The following is a 26,442-nucleotide window of genomic DNA, read 5'->3' as shown; positions in this document are numbered from 1 at the left end:
AGATGCTTTAAAGCTCTAAATGTCTAATATCCAGTGGGGAAATCTTTAGGTCAACCTAGAAGGCAGCAGACTCCATATGGCCACCTCCTCTAAGTTCAAAACAGCTCCTGTTGCATCCTCCTCCTAAGGTGAGGGGGAGGGAAGAGCAATTTAAGACAAAAATTGGATTTCTTATGCAACAGTGATTCTAAGCAACAGTTAAATGCTCCAAGTGACCACTCTCCATAGGTACTGACCTTAGGCTGGCAAGGATTGTTGTCATGAATCTAACTGCATGATGAGCCTTAACATGGCCTTGAAATGGTTCCACTAAGAAATAACAGTGGGCAACACAGTCAGCCAACCATTCCACACATAATCTTCTTGAACACAGTTTGATTTAATGTGTTGATGTCAAGGGAGACAAAAGGGGATGAATTAAGGGCTTTGGTATCCTTCAAATAAAAAACAGAGGTATCTTCAAACATCTAAATTTTGAAGTGCTTCTAAAGGATGGACATGAAGTTATTAGAAAAAAAACTGGAAGAATAGGTCACTGAGCTGGGGACAGGGGGGCACCCCCGCCACAGCCCAGCTCATGGCAAGGGATCCAGAGACACCAGAATCATTGTGTGGGGTGGGGGGTAGAGAGGCAATAGCTACACTAACTGAAGAATTCTTCCTTCAATCTAGCCTGGTCTACGTTGGGGGTTAGGTCAGCTTAACTACATCGCTCAGAGATGTGGATTTTTCACACCCCTGAGTAACGTAGCTTGGTTGACCTCACTTTTTGACATACACCAAACACCTTTCTCACAAACAGAAGTTAATCTAATAAAAAGGTATTACCCTCACCCACCTTGTGTCTCAAGAAAATATTTCTCAGCCCTGCTTCCAAATTTAAAGCAGAAAATGCTAACAAACATCTAACTACAGTATACTAAAAAGCTATAACAACGATACATTTCCAGTTCAAGCAATAGAGCAATCCAAACAGTGAAATCAGTGGTACCAGTCCTCCCTTAAACCAACCACTGATACAAGAGGAGGAGGAGAGACTAATTTAAAAAACATGACGCCAGGTGGTATTATCAAGCCACCAAGTTAAGCAAAAGAAATGGCCTTTTAATTACACCAAGTTAAAATTGGCAAGAAAATAACAGAAGTGGAAATATACAAGCTATGAATTGGTCATACTTTAAAAAAAATTAATTCAGCACATATGATAAACGCAACACAATATTCTTAATGACTTTCAGTAGATACCATTTTTTAAATTGAAATACATTTACAGAACACAATTTAATTTGTTTTGAGAGAGATATATGCTTCACCATATTTCCACATTCTTTATAGGGTTTCCAATTTGAATTGACACTAGTAACATACAAATCAAAACAATCCACCTTATATACACATTCAAAATGATACATGTGGATACTTTCTTAAACCCACTGATTTAGATATTAAACAAATCCATTGCAACTGTGGTTCTGCACTCAGTTTATTAAAGAAATTCAAATTCTATTTATGTATTTGTTTTGTTGTTGGTTTGTTTTTTGTAAAAGCTTAAAAATGCAAGAGCTTCAAGAATCTACTTGATATCAACTAGAGCATATTCATAAGGACATTTACCACACTGGTAAATTTTCTACAGACTTCCTCTTAAAATAGTTTCAGTTCTCTATGAGAAGCAATTCTTTGGTGCAATGAGGAGTGCAGTTAGGGTGGGACTTAACAGACATACTGTATGCAACGTTACCCTGCAGCTATGATTACAGCACAATCTGAACTGGGAAGGATCAGTATGATTAAATTACCAAAGCCTTTGATTCCTTCAAATAGTGTAATCTTCCATCCAGAAACTAGCCAAAGCACAGCTCACAGAAGGTACACTTTACCATGAGTAGACAGTAGCACTGCTTTCCATACCCACCTACAAAAACCACACCTAACCCAAGGAAGGAGATAAACAGCACACAATAAAAATGTTATTAGCCAAAGCCTTATATAATACACTAACTTTTTAGTGATGAACCACATTAAAATCACGTTTTCAAGCTGTCTGCTAGGTATACAAGTACAGTAATAGCAGAAACAACCAAATCATTGTATTTTAATTTGTATCCATTTGAAATACAGAAAGGTAATCCACACTGAGCCTAATTAGTAAGTATTGTTCTAGTCAGTATTAATTTTGGCACCTTAATTCACAGTCGAAGTATCAGTTTTACTATTTAGACACAGAATCATAAAATTTAAGAGACAAAAAAAAATCCCATTGGAGTACCAAGCAAATAATCTGCAAGGACGGGGTACATACTCTGGAAAAAAATTATTTAAACAGCTTCACTTTACCCAAGGCTTACGTGGACCAGTTCAGATGTAGAAATGGCTCTGGGAATCAATCTACAATCAGTCAGCACAAAATGTTCTTTCAGAAAAGAATGCTGAGAATCACTTTGTTCTTGAAATTAATTAATTAGTGGCATCAATGAATAAAGTATGAGTACGGAGCATTCATACAAAATTCTTTTTAGCAGTGCACTCAAAGAGGCAGTCAGATTGAAAATTATTTTTTTTTACATATGTAACAACTAATTCTTTGGATTATTAAAACAACATTTTTAAAATTTAATTGATTTTTCACCATTTATACTACTAGGTTTTTTTTCCTATATTTCTCAGTTTGAAAAATGAAAATTAACTAATTAGTTTCTAGACAATTTCATTCTAAGTGCTTTTTCTTCATCTATGCCTGGAATAGAGAGGGTGTAAATCTTTAGTTTCATACACAGACCTTACTGTAATAATTTGTGATTTTGAAATTAGTCTAGTACAATGCACTCTACGTGGGGCAACATGTTCTGATTATACAGAAGCTGAAACTAGGGCAGTGAGCGTAGCTGCCACCCATTTGTTGAGAGACATATTACGCAGGGATCATATTATACCAGTACTCTATGTTCTGCTCTTGTTCCTATTAACTTCTAGGTGAAGTTACCACACACAGGTTTTGGTTTTAACCTATAAAGCTACAAATGGTTTGGGATCTGGTCACACAGACAACTGACTCCCTCTCCAAGTGGTAATGTGGCAGCTTCAGCCAGCAGTTTGAGCTTTTAAACAGAGGTGGACTGTAAGACACAGAGATGTTACTAGGGCATTTTCTGTGAGGAATCTTTCTTGGCTTTGGAATACATTAGACCCATTAAGAGACTAGATTTCTTAACTTTCTGGGTACAATACAGAGCCCACCATTCCTTCTGGGCATTTGGAAAGATGGTTAATTTGATAGGGACACGTGGATTTGTTGATGGATATTTTTATGTCTTTTGTATTATTTATATGGACTATTCATTAAGTATGTTATAGGTTTTTAATTTTTCGATGAGATATTGTTTGTTCTAGTTGTTGTAAGGTTGAGACTCCTTCTTCAGGGCTAGGATCTTTATGAGGAAGTAAAAAAATCCAATCTAATCAAGTTACATATACATTACATCATATGGAATTACATCCCCAGAAATAACAAGCTTCTCCTCTCCTACCCTTCCTCCCACCCCACTTGAACATAACTTCCCCTCCATACACTTCCTCCTCCTCGACAGTCAAGCTTTCTTCTCACCTTTTTGACACCATCACAGTGTCCTGCATAGAGTTTCTATAGGACACACTTTGGTGTTCCTGGCCCTTCTTTCTTATCCTATCCTAGATACTTACATAGGTGACTAACTTAAATGTCCTAGCTCTACAGAAAGAGCTTCATCTTTACAAGTCAACCTCTTTCCTTCTACAGAAATGATTTTTTTTTTAATTTATTTACTGCAGTTAGAAAATGACAATGGACACACAATGAGAACAGAACAACTTCACACTAGATGCCACATAGTATAGTTAAGATTCAGTAGAGTTTTATATGTTAGCAGTGACCATTATGTATTATTACATAGTCACAGTATATTACTAAATAGCTCTTTCTGAGAAATATATTGCACTATGGAACTGTGGTAACAATAGCTCAGATTTTAACTATGGATCCATTATATGAAGTGTAAAGACATGTTTTTTGAATTTTTAATATGCACTATAGAGGTTTAACAAAATACTTACTGTTCATGACATACAATATTTTGTTCAAATACTCTAGCTCTACATAATTAGCTTGTATTGCAAGCAAACTATAAAAGAATTTTTAAAAAAAGAAAGGCATAAACAAAACCAATAACTTACTGAGGCAGCTCTTCTGCAGTTAATATCACGGTCAAACACCGCAGCTATTACCAATGCACTGAAAAAGAAAAATACAGTGTATAAGTAATAAAATATTAAAATTAACAATTTACAAACAGCATACCAACGTTTAACCTTCCATTTGAATACTCAGTATTCCCTGGAAAGAAGTTACAATTTCTTAATGCAAATCAGAGTTATAGTTTAATCAGATCTGGCTTGCTAACCAAATATTTCCCTGTATTCATAGAATTGTTTCCCACCTCTTCGGAAATTAAGGAAATGTGCAAGCAGCAAGCCCGGTTCACATTACTTTGTAGTGGGTTGGCAAAAGAGAGTACTGGGACAATCCACAATATGGACACATTATTAAACCGCTCTTGCAAACTTTTGTTATTATTTCTAGAATGGAAACATTCATAAAATAATATCTGATAAACAGAAAACCTTAAAGGCAATAGCATAGCTAGTCAATTCACAGTACGGAGTTGTTTCTATTTGCATACCAACAGCCAGAAGATTAGAGCATTAAAGACACACTTTAGACAGATGGCAGCGTGTAATCTCTGGAGTTTCATGAGGCTTCATTAACAAACAGAGTCTTGAGATTCTCAGATGAATGGAAGTTACACATGGACATGACTATATTTTAAAGAGCAAACTTCCTTGCCCCTTTTGATACACTGAATATGAACAAATGCACAAGTGATTTTTTTTAAAACAGCTCATTAGGGGGGAAAACAATCCAGAGACATGATTAGGCATAGTTTAACTCTATGCAGCATAGGATATAATATTTCACAGTTCAAAAATAATCAAGTTCTCTTCCCACCTTGGCCAACCGACAGCAGGAAGTTAAGGGGAACACAAATTGAAAATCCCAGCAACTGGCCTGCACTGGCAATTCTGATTAATGCTCATCCACACTAGACATCGTCCATTGAGTAGCTTAAGGATGATGGACTAGCAACCAAGCGGCACTGTAACATTGTTAATATTATCCCATTGCTTTTTCAATACCAAACTTTTCAGTATTTTAATGTATAACCTTCACATTATATAAACATATGTCTTTAAATATATGTATGCCAAAAATGTTTTAGACATACATGAAATCCTAATTTAGTTTTATTTTCAAGACATTTTAAGAAGACTAACTTTTAAATTCAATTAAAATCAAAGCTCTACTTGTCATTGGTGTCAGTTCAATAGTGTCTCAATCAACTCTAGAACAAAGAATCAGATACCATTCTCTGTATAGTATCTCTACTGAGACATGGTGATAGGCAAGATTACAAGTCTGGAACATAAAATAATTACTCTCTGCTCTACTATGCTATCTTTTAGATTATAGAGCTCAGCAATTGGTGATTATTCCCCATCTTTCAGTAGTGATTTCATAGAAGACAACTCTCTGACGTCTCATGTCACTAAAGCTGACTTTTTTAAATGAAGTACTGTATGAGCCAATACACTTACTAGTATACCATTTAGTAGTATCAAATACTGAAAACTGAACTACAGTTGACAAAAATACAACTTTTGTTACATTATCCGGGTGCAGGTTCACTGACTCCCCTATTATGCAATAGATCTCCCACTCAATGCAAATGAATAAAGTCACACTGTATCACAATATTTGATTAATAGTCTATGAATATATACCTTTTTATAAAGTGTTGTATTTAAAACAAAAGTAAATCTATGTATTAAGCTGTCAATGGCAAACACTTACAATTATGCCCTGATTCTCTGACAAGTTTTTGGTTTTTTAACTTAGCAGGACATTAGGCTTGCACAAAATTGCCAAACTTTTCTGGGTTTGGAATCAACATAGCAGCTTTTTAAACTAATATTAAAAAGTAATAGGTTACAAACTACCCCACACGTCAACACCGCATGTCAAATGTATTATGTAAGATATATCTAAAACAAACCAAAGTAATGAGAACCATACAAGATATTCCAATAACATACACTACACCTTGAAGCTTAGAAGGAGTTACAGAACCACAATACAATGTAAACACTTTGCTACAAAAAGCATGAGTAAACCATGCTTCCTAAGGATTAACTGCAAACCAAATTTTTAATATCTGAAAAGACAGTTACCTTTTCCGTAACTGGTGTTCTTCAAGAGGTGTTACTCATGTCCATTCCATAGTAGGTGGAGTCAAGCAGCACTCCAATGAACTCTATCCTCTGCACAGGAACTAACAGACTTTTTGTCGTTTACCAGCAGGCCCAGGGATCAGCATGTGACCCCTTTTGACTTGGGACCTGGATCGACCTTTGACCAGCCAGTCGTAGAGATACATGCAGATCTAGATACCCTGATGCCTGAGTTAAGCCGCTACTACTGATATGCCCTTGGTAAATACCCTCGGTGCTGCCACTAGGCTGAAAGGGAGGACCGCAAACTGGTGGTGGTCAGATCCCACCATGAAGCATAGGAAGCACCTGTGTCCTTGGAAGATGAAAGTACGCATCCTTCAAGTCATGGGTGGCATACCAGTCTCCCGGATCCAGGGAGGGGATGACGGAGGCCAGGGAGACCATGCGGAACTTCAACTTCTTTATGTATTTGTTGAGGTCTCGTAGGCCCAGGATGGGCCGTAGACTGCCCTTGGCCTTTGGGATTAAGAAATACCGGGAATAGAACCCCTTGTTCCTGTACTCCTGAGGAACCTCTTTCACCGCACCCAGCTGCAGCAACCTTCTACCTCCTGCGCGAGAAGATTCTCATAAGAGGGGCCCCTGAAGAGGGATAGGGACTGAGGGGGGTGGGGGCAGACATAAGCTGGAGAGTATAGCCCTGCACCATTGTATGGAGGACCCAGCGGTCCAAAGTTATGATGGTCCATCCTGGCAGGAAAAAAGAAAGGTGCTTGGAGAAAGGCAAGAAAGAAAAGTCTGGGGTATAGTCTGGTAGGTTGCCCTCAGGCACACCCTCAAATTCCTGCTTGCTCCCCTGCTTATTGCAGGTCAAGCCCAGTTGGATGGAAGGAGAAGGTAGGTGGTTTGGGCAGCGTTTATAGCCCCTGCTCTTTTTGTGGGGCAGCTCCTGCCGGGGTTGCCTCCCTTGGCCCTGAGCTGGCTGCGGTTTGAACCACTTACAGGCTGGACCAAGGACATACAGCCTAGAGTTTTCAGGGTAACGCAGGAGTCCTTGAGTGCATGCATCTTACAGTCCATCTGTTCTGCAAACAGGGCCTGGCCATCAAAGGGAAGGTCCTGCATTGACTGCTGAGCCTCTGTCGACAGGCCAGAGAGGAGCAGCCAGGATACCCGCTGCATGGAGATGGCCGAGGCCATGGTGCAAGCCATGGAATTCGCCGCGTCTGAAGCTGTCTGGAGGGCCACCCTGGCCACAGCAGTGCCCTCCTCGAGGATCACCTGGAATTCCTTCCAGAGCCCTTCAGGAAGCGAAGCCTTGAACCTGGCCATGGCCTGCCACGTGTTGTAATCGTAGCGGCCGAGGAAGGCTTGGTGGTTGGCCTCTCAATTGAAGGCTAGAAGACGAATAAATTTTTCGCCCAAATAGATCCAGTCTCTTCGAGTCTTTATTTTTGGGCATGGGCCTGGGTTCCCCCTACCTCTCCCTTTGATTAACAGCCTCAACTACAATAAAGTTTGGGGCTGGGTGGCTGTAGAAATGCTCGTGGCCTTTAGCTGGCACAAAGTATTTACGTTCAGCCCTTTTTGAAATGGGGGACAGGGAGGAGGGGTTTGCCACAGTGCATTAATAATTTTCTATACCCCTTTGTGTAGGGGCAAAGCCACCCTAGCAGGTGCCGTGGAGCAGAGGACTTCAAATAAGAAGTCCAATGGCTCCTCTAGCTTCTCCGCCTGGAGCCCCAGGTTGGAGGCAACCCTCTTCAAATAGTTCCTGATGAGTCTTAGCACCATCTTGTGGAACTGGTTGAGGGGGACCCGTGATGTCTTCGTCCAGCGACGATGAGGACGAAGCCGTTGCTGTGGGAGAGCCACCATGTCCCCTGGTGGTCCAGCAGGTTGTTCCCTTGACTGCTCATGGACCTGGGGGGTCCTGCCTTCAGGGGCCTCTGCCTCTGGTGGAGGGCGGGATGCTGAGCCTGATGGCCTGAGGCCCCCACCAACGAGTGGACTGTCTGCGAGGGCTGGGGAAACCCCCACACATTCCAGGGGTACCAGGCCGCCAGCAGCCACTGGCTTTGGGCAACAGGGTGGGTTGTGGTGTCGATGATGTGGATGGTACTGCGGGTGCCAGGGCTTGTCCTGCCATCAAGGACTCCTACTCAGTTCCGGAGCCGGAGTGGTCACTGCCAGGCGACCATGATCAAGCGGACCGGTGTTCCTTCTCCATGCGGTGCCAACCGCAATACCTCGACATCGACCTCACCGACCTAGACGAGTCCCTCATGCAGGAACCTGGGGAACTATCAGCGCTTGGCGGATCAGTGTCAGTAAACCGGCGATCTATGCCTTATGCTGCTTGACCAGTACCTGGAACAGGACTGGGAGCTGAAGCGGGCCGGTCGTCAGGAGGTCTCTGTGACGGGTGTCGGTGGGTCAGTAACTGGTAGCCGCATTCAAACAATGGTTCACATGACTGGTGCCGAGGCGTTGGAGACACAAAAGGCCAGTCTCAATGTTTTTGCCAGGTAGGCCTCAGTAGGTCTGCGCCAGGTTGCCGGCAAGCCACACAGCGAATCCTGCTCTCAGTGCCCAGGGTCCGGAGACCGAAGAGGGCTTCGTTGAGCCTGCCTCCCTGCTTCTGAGGCGTGACGACTCCGAACGGGTGAGCCCTGGCGGGCCGTCCCCTGAGAAGGGGAGTGGTGCCGCTGAGGTGGGGACACACGGTAAGGTCCCAAGGCTGGTTTACCCTTAGACCAGGGTACCACTGGAGCCAGTGTGGGCGGCACCAGTAGCATCAGGATCTCCTGCACTGCCTGCAAGGCCTCCTGTGTCAACAGGACATCACTGTCCAGGGTTGCAGGCATTCTACAAGATGGGCTGAACTGCTCAACTTGAGCTGGGATCTGACTCCCTGATGGAGGCGTTGAGCCACCCGGCACAGGTCTTGGCTCTCCTCCAGCCCTGTTCTTTTCCCTTACGGGAAGTGGGGGATCATCCCCTCATAGTTCTCTTTGGCTTCTTGGGCAGAGCCAGGGAGGTGGAATCAGTGCCGACGCGAAGATGGCGCCGGCGGGGTGCTCTACACCAATGCTGCAGTGCTCAGGGCCATGTCAGACCTCTGCTCCGACTCCATCAGGAGTGCCCTGATATCGATCTCTCTCTCCTTTTTCGTTTGGGGTTTGAAGGATTTACAGTTGCGACACTTGTCGCTTATGTGTCCTTCGCCTAGACACCTCAAAAACTTCTAGCGTGCAGGTTGCTGATGGGCATAGGCCACTTAAAACGATCACAGGGCATAAAGCCTGGGTCCTGGGGTATGCTCCGTCCCTAGGCTGAGTCTCGTCCAGGACTGACTATATTAGAACGAACACTAAGGGAACTATTAGCTGTCAACTATTTTACAATTATTTTACAGTAAACGTTTGGAAGAAACACTGAACCAAACACAATGCTAACCAAAGCAGCAGACATTTCAGCACCATCACTGGTGGCAAGAAGGAACTGAGGGTAGGGGAACCAGCGGCACCCCTTGTACCGCAGTATGTGCGCGCCCTTCCTGGGGGCGCCAGAGCTGGTCCCCTACAGATACTACTGAGGGAAAAACTTCCGGCACCGGTGCACGTGGCAAGCACACACACCTAATATGGAATGGACATGAGCAAGCACTCGAAGAAGAGTATTTACAATGGCACTAACTGACAAAACAAAAGAGGAATCTTTATGCAAAACGCATCATGATTTTGCACAGTTCAGTACCCATTCACGTTAACAGAAGCTGGTGTTTAAATGTGCCATATAACAAGAGAGGTGTAAAGTATATCCCAGAAGATCAGGTCTACATCTCTATAAACCTACCTCCAGCATTCAACTGCTTTGGCAAGTAATAGCCATTTCAGCAGAATCATTTAAGCAGAAAATTATTCCTTTCTGACTCTGAAATTCTTCATTACGTTATTTATTGACTCTAGGCAATACAGGAAATAAATATTAGCTGAAAGGTAAATTCACAATGGCTTTGCTTCAGCATAAAGGTATTAATTACACGATGCCATCAAATCACCCTGTATTTAGAGTACTCATCTGCAAAAATATACATAGTTAATCTTTTCTTCAAAGAGGATATAACTCTTATTGCACTGAAAACAGCTAAAGAAATCTATTAAATACTTTCCTAATATTACTTTTCCATGTGCACAACTGCTATCCCCACAAGGATTTATGTGATTATAAACTAGGAGGGGTGATGATGTGTATAATAATGAGTGGAAGACTAGTTGACTACAATATACTCTCTATTAAAATGTAGTCTACAAATCTACAAGTCACTACAAAACAGTGTGAAAATTCCTGGAATAGATAAACATTTCCCCATTTGGGGGACAAGGAAGGGAATTTTAGGGATGTGTGTTTTTTGGTGCAGCAACCCTTTAAAACACAAAAGTGGGTATGCACAATATTAGGAAAAAATTATGCTGGTAAAGAAAAAAGCAGATTTCTGTTTCAAGTTTCCAAAGGGTTAAATGTGACCCATCATAAGGTCAAAACATGAATTGTAAATTATGAAACATTTTGACAGTGTCTTTTTGTGACATGAACCATCCAAGCCACGCAGTTCAGCATTATGTATGCTGTCCTGAACTCAACTGTGAGATAGTTTTGCTAAAACAACAGTTACAGACCGAGTATCAGTTTTAGCTTTTAGTTATCTACACTATCCTCAGTTTCTCTTGTAACAATGGTACCTTTAGTGAGATTAAGGTGCAAAAAGCAGCTTCTATTAAAAATATGATGTCATTTTATTCTCTCCCAATAACTTCATAATTAACATGCTGATCTTAAAGGTTAGAATCAAACATTACAAGTTTTCAGCTATCAGCTGAAGTGCAAGTCCTGTTCTTTTTGCTTTGTAATTAAAAGGGAAAATGTAAACTTGAAATCTAATCAATTCCAAAAATTGAATTCAAAATAATTTCACATTACTAAACCTAACAGAAGCCCTGTAGCCAATTTTTTTAGTTTTGCCAATCACATTTCTTACACGTTTTTCCTCTCCTCTGTTAGTGTATGAAAGACCCACATAAACAAAAGGGGAAATTGACCTACTGACCACACAAGAGAAACCATGAAGCAGACTGTACACTATTTTACATGCATAGAAGTGAACACTGAGCAACAGTACAACAGAGCTTACTGCCCCTTCTTCACTGTTGCATTCACAAATCAAGCCTTTTCTCTATGATCATAGTTGTGTGTTAATCCTTTTACTAAGAACATTTAAAACCCATCAAACTGTGTTAATGAATTGTTCAAGTTCATTTCATATTTCAAATAAGTGCATGCACACACACTGCTGTGATATGCAATACAACTAGCAATGAGAACAGTCTTTCTAAGATTAAACATGTTTAAGGCGTCTTCTCCTGTTTGCTTTCATTGTGGGAGTTTATGCGATACAAACAATGTAAAGTTTCATCCGATGAAGTGAGCTGTAGCTCACGAAAGCTTATGCTCAAATAAATTGGTTAGTCTCTAAGGTGCCACAAGTAAACAATGTAAAGAAACAGTTCATGTCAAATAAAATGGGATTTTTTTTTTAAGGCAGGTAAAGAAACTTGTCTTGACTTGTTTGGAACTTACCGCACCTGATTTTTAACAGGTAGAGCAAAGAATGGCTCACTCATTTGAGTCTCCAGGAGACACCTTTTGTAGTTCCAAGTATATTTAATTTTTTGTTACAATACTATCTTCAGCTTAACTTAATTTGACTATTAGAAAGAAGTGTGTTGGAATCTTTAATGATACTTTAGTCCCAAGCAGTTGTGGCAGCATACTAGAAATCAGAATTTAGTAATGTCTAACTTTTAAAAGATACCTCAATATTAAAAGTAAAGAGATATGTATCACTTCTTAAATAAAAATTTCAAGAGGCCATAGCAATGCCAGCTATATTGTGTGAAAACTGTGTGTATTTCAGTAAATAAATCTTTTGAAAGAATACTATTAGTAGAGATTGTAACACTGGGACTTAAACACAACACACTAAATGAATAAAAAAGACAACAGCATTTAAATTCAAGATTAACTTTTAGCAAACAGCTCTACACTACAGAAAAGCAAGACCAACCATCAACGTTGCAAATTCTATCCAACAGCCCTCTTCTGAAGACAGTATTCAATCAACAAATACATTTTTCTACATGGAAATTATTCTCATTGTTTCATCCGGGCACAAGATGTAGCTCAGAGCAATGCTTCAAACTTCCTGATTCTACAGGACAATCTTGCCCTGGAGCAAGCTACCTCAGTTTATCCGATAGCCACACCCTCTTTTTCTTCTTACCACAAACAACGCTCTACCGCAGGGAAGACTAAACTTCTTACACTCCTACACTGCATGCACTATTTGTATAGTACAGTGCTATGCTGAATTGGAGGAGGGGGAAAGAGTAGTCAGTAATTATAACTTAATAAAAGAGGTACAAATGCTAAGAACAATTAATTTATTGATCAATTGTGTCATTTTATTTAGGGACATGAAAATGCATTCCAACAGCTCAATGTAATTAAATAAATCGAGAAGGTTACAACTGAAGCACAATTTAGAAGTTACTCAAAAAATTCTATACAAATGGCTTTAGACAAACTGGCAGAACAACTCTACTTCGTAGTGCAAAGCTGCTGCTTAGTATAGAATGCATTTCTTTGGATTTTTTCTGGGGGGGAATGAGAATAGAATTATTTTCAAATGCCTCACAGTGCTTAAACTACACATTATTTGCACTCTCCTAGTACAGAAGAAACATTCACTCATTTTAAGTAAAACAGTGGGGGGAGGGGGAATCAAGCATTATAAACAAATGGTAAATTCCCTAAAAAATACTCCCAATAGGATACTTTTGGTACATGCAAATACTCCAGAAGAAGGTAAGGCAGTCCTGCAATTAATTCAGCAGGTTACTTAATTTTTAATTATCCATGCTCCCAACAATTTTCTTTTTGTATTGCATGTGGGCTTGTAGTTTGGATAGTGCAGGGAAGGGTTAGAACTACTGTTCCTTTAGAAACCAGTTGAACCGGACTTAAAAAAAATAAACACTCCAAAAGGGCATTTGTGTTGGTTCAGATACCAAAATAAGGACAGAAATAAAAATAGTCAAGATAAGTATCCAGATAAAAGTACTATAATTCTGAGGCAAATACTTTGTTCATCTACAATTTGATTAGTTAGGAGGAAGAGTACTGAGCTCAGAGTAGGAGTAAATAGTCTAGGTCCTACTGGCACCTTAACAAGTTTGTCACATCAGTATGCTGAACAACGCTTGTTAACAACACAGCACTTATGCCCACAAAAAGGCAGAGGCGAGTCACCATTTTGTGAATCAAAGGATTTTTCCTGTATAGCAGAATACTTCGTTATAAAAGAAGATTATTATATATTTTTGTTTAAAACATTAACACTTGTGGAAGGTGATAAACCTAAGTCCCCTATTTAACTACAGACCAGGTTCAGCACTGGAAGTGACAGAGCAAGCTTCCCCCACAAATGTAGAGTGGCTCAATTGAAAAGTTTTCCCTTTTTGTCAATTGGTAAGATGTTATCAGTTCTATCAATGCTCTTCATTAGCAGTAAAGGGAATGCTTGTTCACACCAGTAACGCTTTAGGTTTCAGTGAAGGGTCAAAAACCCCACACTTTTGGTCTGTAATCTCAATACCACAAGCTGAACTGGTAACGGGGCAAAAATGTAGTTCAGTTCACATGCTGCTTCTCTCCTGAGACTCCCAACAAGAACATCAATTTACATCAAAATTGAAGTAGACATGAAATGGATCATCACTTAATTTACATATCCAATCAACATCCATCAAGCAGTACCAACTTTTGGTTATTACCAACCTTTCAATGCACTTACTCTATGATTACCCCCTTGTCCTTCAAGGCTGATACCTACCTATGTTGCTACACTCCTCCCTACACATCCTAGAACCACGAGCAGGGGTATTCTATCTGCTACCCAAGATCCACAAACCTGGAAATCCTGGACGCCCCAACATCTCAGGCATTGGCACCCTGACAGCAGGATTGTCTGGCTAAGTAGACTCTCTCCTCAGGCCCTACACTACCAGCACTCCCAGCTATCTTTGAGAGACCACTGACTTCCTGAGGAAACTACAATCCATCGGTGATCTTCCTGGAAACACCATCCTAGCCACTATGGATGTAGAAGCCCTCTACACCAACATTCCACACAAAGATGGATTACAAGCCGTCAGGAACAGTATCCCCGATAATGTCATGGCAAACCTGGTGGCTGAACTTTGTGACTTTGTCCTCACCATAACTATTTCACATTTGGGGACAATGTATACCTTCAAATCAGCAGCACTGCTATGGGTACCTGCATGGCCCTACAGTATGCCAACATTTTTATGGCTGACTTAGAACAATACTTTCTCAGCTCTCATCCCCTAATCCCCCTACTCTACTTGCACTACATTGATGACATCATCATCATCATCTGGACCCATGGAAAAGAAGCCCTTGAGGAATTCCACCATGATTTCAACAATTTCCATCCCACCATCAACCTCAGCCTGGACCGATCCACTTCCTGGACACTACAGTGCTAATAAGCGATGGTCACATAAACACCACCCTATACCACAAACCTACTGACCACTAGACTTACCTACATGCCTCCAGCTTTCATCCAGACCACATCTCATGATCCGTTGTCTACAGCCAAGCTCTACAATACAACCGCATTTGCGCCAACCCCTCAGACAGAGACAAACACCTACAAGATCTCTATCAAGCATTCTTACAATTACAATACCCACCTGCTGAAGTGAAGAAACAGACTGACAGAGCCAGAAGAGTACCCAGAAGTTACCTACTAGAGGACAGGCCCAAAAAAGAAAATAACAGAACACCATTAGCCATCACCTTCAGCCCCAACTAAAACCTCTCCAGCGCATCATCAAGGATCTACAACCTATCCTGATCATCACTCTCACAGATCTTGGGAGACAGGCCAGTCCTTGCTTACAGACAGCACCCCAACCTGAAGCAAATACTCACCAGCAACCACACACCACACAACAGAACCACTAACCCAGGAACCTCTCCTTGCAACAAAGCCCGTTGCCAACTGTGTCCACATATCTATTCAGGGGACAACGTCATAGGGCATAATCACATCAGCCACACTATCAGAGGCTTGTTCACCTGCACATCTACCAATGAGATATATGCCATCTTGTGCCAGCAATGCCCCTCTACCATGTACATTGGCCAAACCGGGCAGCCTCTACGTAAAAGAATAAATGGACACAAATCAGACATCAAGAATTCTAACATTCAAAAACCAGTCGGAGAACACTTCAATCGCTCTGATCACTCGATTACAGACCTAAAAGTAGCAATTCTTCAACAACAAAACTTCAAAAACAGACTCCAATGAGAGACTGCTGAATTGGAATTAATTTGCAAACTGGACACCATTAACTTAGGCTTGAATAAAGACTGGAAGTGGATGTGTCATTACACAAAGTAAAACTATTGCCCAGTGTTTATTCCCCCACCCCCCCGCACTGTTCCTCCCACGTTCTTGTCAACTGCTGGAAATGGCCCACCTTGATTATCACTACAAAAGGTTTTTTTTCCTCTCCTGCTGGTAATAGCTCACCTTACCTGATCACTCTCATTACAGTGTGTATGGTAACACCCATTGTTTCATGTTCTCTGTGTATATAAATCTCCCCACTGCATTTTCCACGGCATGCATCCAATGAAGTAAGCTGTAGCTCACGAAAGCTTATGTTCAAATACATTTGTTAGTCTCTAAGGTGCCACAAGTACTCCTTTTCTTTTTGCGGATACAGCCTAACACGGCTGCTACTCTGAAACCTTTCAACCTTTGTTACCCAGAACGATAGTATTTGTGATGCAGGGCTCATATGTTTGAAAAGACTCAAGTGCAGCATTTTAAAGTGTGTGCTTTAAAAAAAAAAAGTCAGTGTTCTTTTTCTGTAACAATTTACCTACTTATTTTTAGAGACAGAGAAAGAATGTGTTTTTGCTGTGTAACTGAACCCATAATGAACATCAAGTTCTTTGTTCTGAGATGCTGAGTTTCACATTTTCAAGTTAGCCAACAATTTGCTTCTGGCTAAAAGTATGACTCTTCTTAAAGTGAAACAGCGACACACCTAAGGCTAGATTTAAAACAACAAAAGAAAAAAATGTGTGTGATCATTGCATTGGCCCCTAACCAAAGTGTGCTGACTGTGTGTCACGGTGAAACTGTGTGTCATGCTGTACTTGAATATTTTTTATTACCTGTTTCTACTCAGAGTGGTAACTTTACTTCTAAGAGAGCTCAAACTAAGTTATTATATTCAGAAAAGACACTAACAAATCTAACTACAAGAACCTTTCATCACAACGTTATTATGAAACTAGCACTAGCTAAAGTATACTTGTCAGCTATGCTAGCAAACTCTGTCTATAGCTATTTGTGTGCAATCTACCACTATTCAAACCAGTCCAGACCCTCTGGAATTTCCTCAGCTTCCTCCCACTCAGCTGAGGTTAGCCTGGGCTAGCATAATTGCATTGTGACTTGGTGTTAGTATTGTAGGCATAAAAGATGGCTTATTTGGGTCTGGCCTTTTATTAAAAGGGATACCTTTAAATCCCTTCTGAAACTGTTCCCAGAGACCTGAAAGCCAAAAAAGATTTTTTTTTTCCCAGTCTAGTCAACTAGAGCTTACTCAACCCAAGGTCATGCCAAACAGTTTCATGCCATCAAACAGTGCATTAATTAGATAAAATCTTAATGGAGAATCTGCATCCCATATATAGACCCAGATATTGTTGTTCCATGATAAAGCAAAGGAGAAAATGGCATAAGTACATGTCACATCCCAGACAAAAGAAAAGTATGATAAAAAGGAAGACTGAGGAGTGCTCAGACATTTTGCTGTAACTGATTTTAGATTTGACAAGGGATGAGTTTGTTGGACTCAAGAGAGATCCTAGATGTGATCACCCAGGCCATGGGGTGGAAACAGAGGCCTCAGAATAAAAAACAATAAAAATTTAAAAAAAGATTTACGACCAGATTTTTGAGGAAGGCAGCACCTTTGACCAGGATCCTCATCTTTTTAGTTAGCCTTGAGATTAAGAGGCAAATTTGGCATACTGGTCTTTCTAGACCACATACCATTTATGACAGGTCCAGTTGGACCTCATAGGTCTGCATATGACCCCCTTGGACTCAAGGTTTCCCTCTGGAAGCCTGGTATGGGAAAGACCAGCTCCTCTGTAGATTTCCTTAGCTTGAAAGAGTGCCTTCTGGAGATGACTGTTTTATTCACCACTTCCCGAAAAACATCTATGAGAACTGGACTATCAGGCTTCCCCATAGGCACTCCTCTCATCAAAGACTCTTCCCTCATCAAAAGCATCCTACAAATTAAAGGAGCAGAAGATCAGAACAAGGTGAAACTTCCTTATCCACAAGGCAGTGACCCCTATGATCTCTGAATTTTCACGTACTTTTTTTCTTTGCCTTGTGTTTCAGCAAAGGAAATAAATTTGAGGAGATGACAACTAAAGTTCATTTCAGCTGGACATTAGTATAGCAACCACCGGGATCCTGGAAGGCAAGCTGAAACCCAACTGGGCACCACTGCTTCAGAACCCTAAGGACTAATGTGACTGGCAAGTAGTAGCAGGCCAGGGCCAAGAAGGGAAGCCTAGAATTAAAGAAGCAGACAGTACTTTTGGAGACCAGTGCCAGCTGGTCAAAAGTTACTTCAGTGGAGACAAGAAAAAAAGCTACTTGAGCTGTTGCTATAGATGAGGAGCACTGGAAACTTGCCAACAAGCCAAGAGGAGCTACTGCTACAAGCTTATGATTCAGAGTAGCCATTAAAGAACTCCTAAACCGCCAGTCGGGGGCAGCAGCGAGAAAAAACCTGTATCTCGGAGGAGAGAATCTCACAAGTCAGGCAGAAAGAAGATAAAAGCAAAAGAAGGAAGGGTAAGAGTTGTAGCAGAAAAGCAATCCCAGCAGTGGAAGAAGAAAGCTGCATTAGTGTCTAGTCTACTGCTGGAAGTTTCTAGTCTATTTTATGCACCAAGGGCTGGGTCTTTATGGATACATCTACACTACATCTGGGAGCGAGCCTCTCAGCCCAGAAAGACAGACTCACACTAGCAGGGTTTGGAGCTAGGATGCTAAAAATATCTGTGTGGCTATTGCAGCTCCAGCAGAGACTCAGACTAGCCTCCTGAGCTCAAGCGTAGGGGACTGGGTGGGCTTGAGCTCAGCTGACTAGTTCTAGTCTCTGCCAGAGCTGCAATCTCCATGAAGTTATTTTTAGCATGCCAGCTCAAGCCCCACTGGCATGTCTATCACCACACTTAGGGTATATCTGTGCTGCAGCTAAGAGTGAGCCTCCCAAAGGAACAGGAGGTGGCACATTTCTCCATCCAAACCTTAGAGAGCAGAGTTCACTCCTATAGTGACTCTGGACTGGCAGAGGACTATTCCATGAAAACAAAAGAACTGGAAGGCACAACATACTTTGACCCATTATTTGTTAATTTTGATTTAGTTTCAATTATTTATGATAAAGCTTCCTGTTACAAGTAGGAAAACTCTACAGGATATTCTGCAAAAGAAATATTTTTACTATGGCTAGACTGTCATTTCTCCAGTTTCAATTAAACAAGAGTGAAATATTGCTGGAGCGTATTATGTAATTCAATCAGATACTTTGACAATATCTTCCAGTATAAGTTTTTCCAAAGTAAGCCACATCTAGTATCTAAAGCAAAAAATTGTCCCACAAAGGCTACTTAAGAAGCCTGCATCAGCTATTCTTCACAGGAATTTTTTAACTGGATCGGTCAAAGGAGAATCAAAAGAAATATGGGTATATAAAAGCCAAAAGGATCTAAAAATGGCTCACTAGACTAAGAGCGGGAGTCCAGGTCTTCTAGACCAGTGCTGCTCCACCTGCAGGCTGCAAGCTAGAAGTTGATTGTGATGGAGTGCTTAGTGGGTTGCACCTCATCATCTAAGCAGCAAAAAATTCTTGCATCATTAGAATTTAGTGAGTGTCTGAGAAAATAAGGGGAAAAAGCAGCTCTGCGCCTTAGCCTTTCCCCTTGCTACTGTTTCCACCCCATACCACTCTGCAAACCTGCAACCCAACTCTAGAACAGAATATCAGTTCCACCTCTCCTTCACTTTAATCTGAGGCAGAGGAAGCAGTACTGGTTTCACAGTCCCTTGGAGTGGCGCTGCCCTAGAGCTGAAGACTGGGCAGAAAAGCAGGAGAGATGGAAGGAGCCTCCACACCAAGCAGCATCAGTCCCTCAGTAATTTTTGCTTGTGGATTTCTTGACCTTTGTTTTGTAGCGACAGGGAAATACAAGAAAATGAGTCACCACACACAATAAGAAAATATTTCGGCCTCTTAAAAATTGATTTAACAGTGTTCTTTGAAAAAAAATCAAATAAAATTTAGATTTCAATGATGATCCTTAAACTCTGAAAATCTGAAGGAAAAAGGGAGGGAGGGCCTCCCAGAACTAAGGAAAACATTACACTGCTGTTGTACCTTGATTAAGATGTCTGGTATAATTGTTATTACCACCAAGAGCAAATAATTTTTATGCCTTTTTTTTAAAAAAATTCTGGACAGCCACAAATCTGTTCCACCGAATACAAAGATAAAAAAGTGAGAATTTTCACAGCTCATCTAATCTCCTTGACATCACCTGTGACAACAAAGCAATTTTTTAATGGAGAGAATACTTCCCCTGACCAGATGTTTTCCTCTTGAACAACATTAACAAATTATTTATCCTTACTTCATTTTTAAATGATTGTCTTAAAGTTTTAGATGCGCAGTAACTGTAACATTAACCTATGTTTTAAGTCTCTGAAATCTCTTTTAGCGGTCTTCCATTCTCTGTACTGTAAATAGCCTAAAGAAAAAAAAATGAATTCTCTCAGTTTCTCACTGTAGCAACCCACCTTGAAATTTGATTAACAAATGGCTTCACTTCTAAGGGATCATAGGCACGAGCAAAGGCCCAGCAAACATAGCATGCTGCATCTCTTACGTTGGAACCCACACTGCAGGCTCCCCGCTTCTCGTCATATGTCAATGCTTTTAAAATAACAGGAACAACTGTGGAGTGAAGAAATTCACAACGGTTAGGAATATGAACATACAGTAAATAACAAAAACACAAGGCCATTCAATATAAAATAAGTTTTAAATGAAAAGACATAAGGAAAGGTACATATTTGCCTGCGTTCATTAGAACAAACTGAATGCTGTTCTCAGGGGATAGAGGCTGTGGTTTTAGGACTAAATTTAAAAAAGCAGGATTTTGACTTTACATGGCATTTTGTTTCTTGACTAATAACCTCTGTTTCTTTTCTCATCCCCTTCAAGTGTATTTCATTGTTCTCATACTCAAAAGTACATAGAAGGCAACACCCTAGATTAGCAAAGATTTACAAGATGGTACATGGGTAAAATACTAATGAGTCCACATAAGGAATATCTTGCACTGTTCTAAGTATCTTGTTAGAAAGGGGATAACAAAATAAGGAAGTACAGCAGAAAGCTGCTTCAAATGATAAAAAGCTTGACTCTCTAGTCTTTTTACACTGCTGAAAGACAAAGTTGATAAAACTTTTACAGATTTGTTTTATTAATTAAAATGGACACTCAGGCCTAAAATTGATACATTGTATGGTTTTGGCAATAACCTTTAGTTCCTAGACTTTCCTTTGAAGATTCAAAGTACCATGTGTACATTTTTCCCCCAACCTACACACAACATAGTGTAAAGACAGGTGTGGTGAAAGGTAAAAGATTTACTTATGGAATACAAAATAATATGCATGCTCCACTTTGACAGAGTTGCACTATACGTCATGTAACTGCACCTATTCCACCACCACCTGTGAACTACAACTGGCACTGCCTGTGGTGAAAATGGCATGTCTAAAATTTTGCCTTCAGGTGCCTAAAATGGAACTATTTTCATAGTTTTGTAGGTATATTTTTTGGCCATTTCATATTTGACAGTGTGCTCTAAATTGTACATAGAATATTGACTTGACTTTTAACACTGAAGAACTCAGGGTAAGCTCAAAAGCTATTACTTCACCCACCTTGTGTCTCTAATTTACCACTGAGTTTAGTAAAGTGCAAAGTAATCTTTATGAGATGAGTGACACTTAAGAGTTGATGTTTTAAAAATACATCTGCCTATTAACACCCAATTTCCAAGATGCCTTCCAAATGAAGTTAGACCCATATGTATAAAATTGTCCCAAATTCCCCTAAACTTTTAGAATTATTGAAGATGATCCAAATCTCTCTAAATAACCCTGACTAGCTTACAACAATGAGGAAGGAGATTCACTGAAAAATTAGTTTGCCCACAAACGCCACAAATTGTGCAATACCACGGAAAACCACAGAATACATTCTGAACAGTTTGCATGACAACTCTGGGTAATGGAGAGTTCCATTCAGCAACTAAGGATCAGTTTCTCTCTGCTTTTTGGCCTTTTAGCCAAGGTCAAGTGTCTCTCACGTACCCTTTGTTGGAGGACTACATCGTACAATTTCAGGGTGGGTTAATGAGATCTTTTTAACCAATAATTACCATGATACCATTTGTTATGGGAATTATGTATTAAACATTCCACAAGTGAACACATTAACACTGCAAGTAATTCCTGTATAACATTTCTCTGTGGCAACAGCAGACGTGAAATTGACAGATCTTCATCCAAGTTATTTATGCAGCTGCCAGATATGAGTGAGAGAGAGAGAGAGAGACTACTGAGCAGGCGCATACTGAGATCCACCTAAGTTGTTTCTTCAGCTGCCAGTACCATGAACATTCAAACAAAATACACAATATTAGCAAAGACACAGACAGACATGTTGTTCAAAACACAATTTTACGACTAACTCTGGGATTTAATTTGCCAAACAGAAATAAAATTCTCTATCTACCCACACAAGTTCTCTCATCGCACTTTAGATAAGAAGCATAGTTAGCATTTTCTCCTTCCCTCTCTTCTCATCCTCCCTCACTGTATTGAGTGGATAGCCTCTGCATACAACAGAAGCCTGGTGAGTAGTTGCATTTTGTACCATTTGGAGCTTTTTCATTGTGTGACTTCATTCCAAGATATAAGAAGATGCAACAAACAGCATTGTCATGAAAGCACAGATCACCTGGACTAAACCATGACCAGAATATGTCTGACAGGATAGAATGCAGATAGAAGCAGGTGGGTTTTTTTGCTACCATAGCTATTTGGGCTTCCAAGAGCACTACAGAATCTAACAAAACACCCAAAGCTGCACTGTAACAATGTGAGGACAGGGGCCTTGATAGAGAGAGAGAGGTTACAAAGGAGATAAATTCTTCAATGCATTTTTCTCTTCCTGACAGCAATCTTGCCTCATTTAGTCTTTAAATACCTATTTTTCATCCAAATATTCATTTCAGCCAGATACTGAGAAAGATGAAAGACAATCCTGTTTATGTTTCACATAATAAAAATGTGGAGCCAGGTGTTGCCTGTCATTGTTAGTACTTTGGTCCCTGTCCCCCCAGCTCCAAGAATGGCTTCACGGAAATCTTCAATATTGAAGATTAAGTCTTGTGGAGGTGGAGTGTAGTTATCCACAACTACCTCTATATCCTAACACATAGGGAGGACCTCAGGCATAAAGCCTGGCAGAGAAATTTAGGACACCAGCAGCTAACTGTCATTTTTGGAGATTCTTTTGCTACTTCTCAGTTGGCTTTCTTAGAAAATGGAATTTAGACACAAGGCATTATTTAGCAAAGTCTCTGAGTTTCAGCAATGGGGTTTTTGTTTTCTTAGTATGGTCATACTACCGCACACTTTAGAGAGTGAATGGTACAGTCCCCTCATCAAAGGAGGCGTACAAAGTGTTTTCTTCTTTCTTTTACTACCCAAGAAGGGCAGGGTTACAGGTAAGTGGCTCCTATTGCCATCAATGTTTCTGCAACTGGTTTTTGGGCAAAATTCTTGAAAGGATCCTGTTGTGTTTCTGTTCCTGCTCTCAGCTTGTTCGTCTCATTTATAAGGCCATGCTTGTTTCAGGCAATGGTTTCTGTGAAATAACAGGATTCCTGACAGCATGAGTTGTGTTCTGGAGGTGGAGGGAGGTAACCTGGGTTCAGAAAGCTATTTATGGTCCAAAAGTATTCTGCAGAACATTATTTGCTTACCTCTGGGGGCAGATTGGGATGGGGTTGCCTGTAGGGGCTTGTTAACTGGAGCAGCTCACTGTGAATTTAAACCAAGGCTTCCTGCTTTACTGCTGTCTGTGAGTTTTCAGGTTGAACAGAAAGTATTTGTTTTGACCTACAAAGCCTTAAAAGGCCTAGGACCTGACTATTTATTATACCACCTCTCCCACTCTGCCATATTGCAAAGGCACACAAGCTAGAGCTCACTCAATATAAAAATGGGGACACTACAGCCAGAGTATTCTCCATAAGCCCCCTCAAACTAAGCTTTGCAGATCACCACCCTACCCACACCCAACAGCCAAAGCATTTGGTCCAAGACAGCCTGAATTTGTTGACCTTCAGGGTACACTAAAAAGTTCATCTTCTTGCAGGACTTTGTGAATGGGGATGTTGCGTAAGGCATAATTTTGAGGAAGACGCATATTGTTGTTAGGTTGTATCAGCTATTCCTGGATATAGTAAAAACTGCTGCTGGTCTTATCTTCATGGTTATTTGTGACTTTAGATAATTGTTATATTCACCCAGATTTTATAATATGTGCTCTTTTTGTCTGTTTTATAAATATAAAATAAATAAAACAAACTATGAACAGTGAAGTGTCAGCTTACTATAAAGTAGCTGAAGTGTTTTGGCTTCTATTCTTGATTCCCAGTCTGAATAAAACAAATCATATACTTCATGCTTAACAGCCACGGAAAAGTGCTTTGCTTTCTTAGTCACATGGGAAAAGTGGTAACAACTGAGTCAGAGTAAAACAGAAATCACCAAAGGGAAAGTCAAATGAAAACCCCAGAACCTAACTAGACTGGTCAAATGATCCTACAGTCACCAGCAGTCAAGTGGTGAGAATATGGTTGAGACAATGGGCAAGTGAAAACCTCAGTTCCGATGTCTGTAGGGGTCCCCGTCACAAACAAAACTGGAAGAGATGATGCATCCTTTTTCCTAAACCTTACTGCCTTTATATTATGAATGGGGAAAAAACTGTTTTTAAAAATAAATTTACAGCTCTCAGGTCCTAATTTCACTCTTTCAAGAATGAGGAAGCTTCAGAATACCTTTGAATTAAGTGTTTTTCATAGTTCCTGTAATATACTGTCAAAGTTTGTCACATCTACTAAGTTTCCTGGAGGGCTTCCTTTTGTCAGTGAGTCCAGTAATATAGTTTAAATACATTTCTCTCTAGATAGCATGTAATTTAATAAACTAATAACGCCTGCAGAAACAACAACCTGTGGGGAAACAGAAGTAATTTAATTCCTAATCCTCTCTTTTCGATATCAGATTTGCAGACTACATTGTTTCTCATAATACATGGGTCCAAAGGTCCTTATGGACCTAACTCTGTAAGTGTCTATACTAAAATGTAACTCCCACGAATGTAACTCGCCCACTACTCCGACTTAACTCCACCTTCGCGAGACGCGTAGCACTGAAGTTGATGTCATTAGGTCAATGCAGCGTCAGTGTAAACACTGCATTGTTTACATTGACTGTTGTTGCCAACACAAGGAGCATAGTGTGGACATGTAAAACCGATTGCTGTGGTGACTGTACGTCAGTGTAACCTAGGTCGACTTAATTTCGTACTGTAGACTTGCCCTTAGTGAATTACCCTTGATCACAAGAAGAAAAAAATAGAATAGTAATTAATTTAATGTCAATATACATAAGGTCAGTTTATGACCTTTACTTCAGTCACTAACTGTTGGAAAACACTAATGCCAGAACAAATGGGAAGGGATGTATTCAAAACAACTTTTAAAATGGATTTTAGCCTGATAAATAAAATAGAATAATAATCTGAAAAGTATTCAAGGTCCAATAGGATGACAAATATTACATAAAAGAAATACAGGGCATACAACTCCTCTTCAAAGGAAAATGGAACAGCAAAGTTGATATTTTGGTATTCTTTTCCATTTCTGAAATAAACAGCAATACCACCATCTTCAAAAATGCAGTCCAACTCGATTTGAAAAATGCTGTATTAACTGATGGAAAAATGGAATTAGCTGGTTCTACAAGAACGCTGAAACAGCTCCCAAAGGCACTTTTACAAAATTACTATAAATTTCCTTCAACAAAGACTGATTAGGCCCCCTACTTTGAACATTTATGGCTGTCCTGTCCTCCCCCTTTAACTGAACAAGACTAGAGAAAGGAACAAGTGGCTCCTTAATCATCTATCTAGAATATGTAGAAAGAAAAACTGGGCAATTTCAAAATCGGGAACACATACTGGAGATCTTATGATGCCAGTAGCATTTCTAGTGCTTCTACAGATTAGAGATGAGAATTTTCTAATACAAAACTGCTTCCTAACACAAAAAGTGTCCCCAGTTTGGGAAAATTCTATAATCAGACCTCATTCTGATGGATAAATATGAATTGACATTGAACTAAAAAATCAGTAAAAAGAAAAGGAGTACTTGTGGCACCTTAGAGACTTACTCCTTTTCTTTTTGCTAATACAGACTAACACGGCTGCTACTCTGAAACCTAAAAATCAGTGTTTGCCTAGGTACAAGTTATGACTTGTTTACATTAATTATGTGCAAAAACAATACAATTGCAACTAGTAATACACATACGTGGGGCCAATTTCCCAAAGCTGAAAACAATCATGAGCAACTCTGACTGGAAGGAATAATTTTAATAGAAAAAGGAGAAAGATAATTGGGAATCTAAGAATATTGCCTGGCCGGGCCAGAAGTGGGGATGGAGCCAGTAACGAAGCCGCAGCCACGGGCCAAGATTGGGGGTAG

The 26,442-nt window shown here is 40.3% G+C and overlaps 1 protein-coding gene across 8 annotated transcripts in view; it reads right to left on the bottom strand.

Annotated features, from left to right (window-relative positions):
* Positions 1–26,442, bottom strand: part of TBCD (tubulin folding cofactor D) — a 254,477-nt gene that overhangs the window by 127,250 nt on the left and 100,785 nt on the right. For all 8 annotated transcript variants that reach the window (XR_005227614.2, XM_043528663.1, XM_043528659.1 and 5 more), the window contains exons 15-16: positions 20,384–20,540; positions 4,210–4,267 (exon numbers count right to left, since the gene is read on the bottom strand). Coding sequence is in view for 7 of the 8 variants with exons in the window: in XM_043528663.1 (XP_043384598.1) it covers positions 4,210–4,267; positions 20,384–20,540 (215 nt within the window). In the remaining variant the exon portion in view is untranslated. The remainder of the gene's footprint in view (positions 1–4,209; positions 4,268–20,383; positions 20,541–26,442) is intronic.

This window comes from Chelonia mydas, chromosome 14 (genome assembly GCF_015237465.2).
Source record: "Chelonia mydas isolate rCheMyd1 chromosome 14, rCheMyd1.pri.v2, whole genome shotgun sequence".
Taxonomy (NCBI): Eukaryota; Metazoa; Chordata; order Testudines; family Cheloniidae; genus Chelonia; species Chelonia mydas.
Note: the sequence above shows the minus strand (reverse complement) of the source record. Positions and strands in the feature narration are given on the sequence as shown.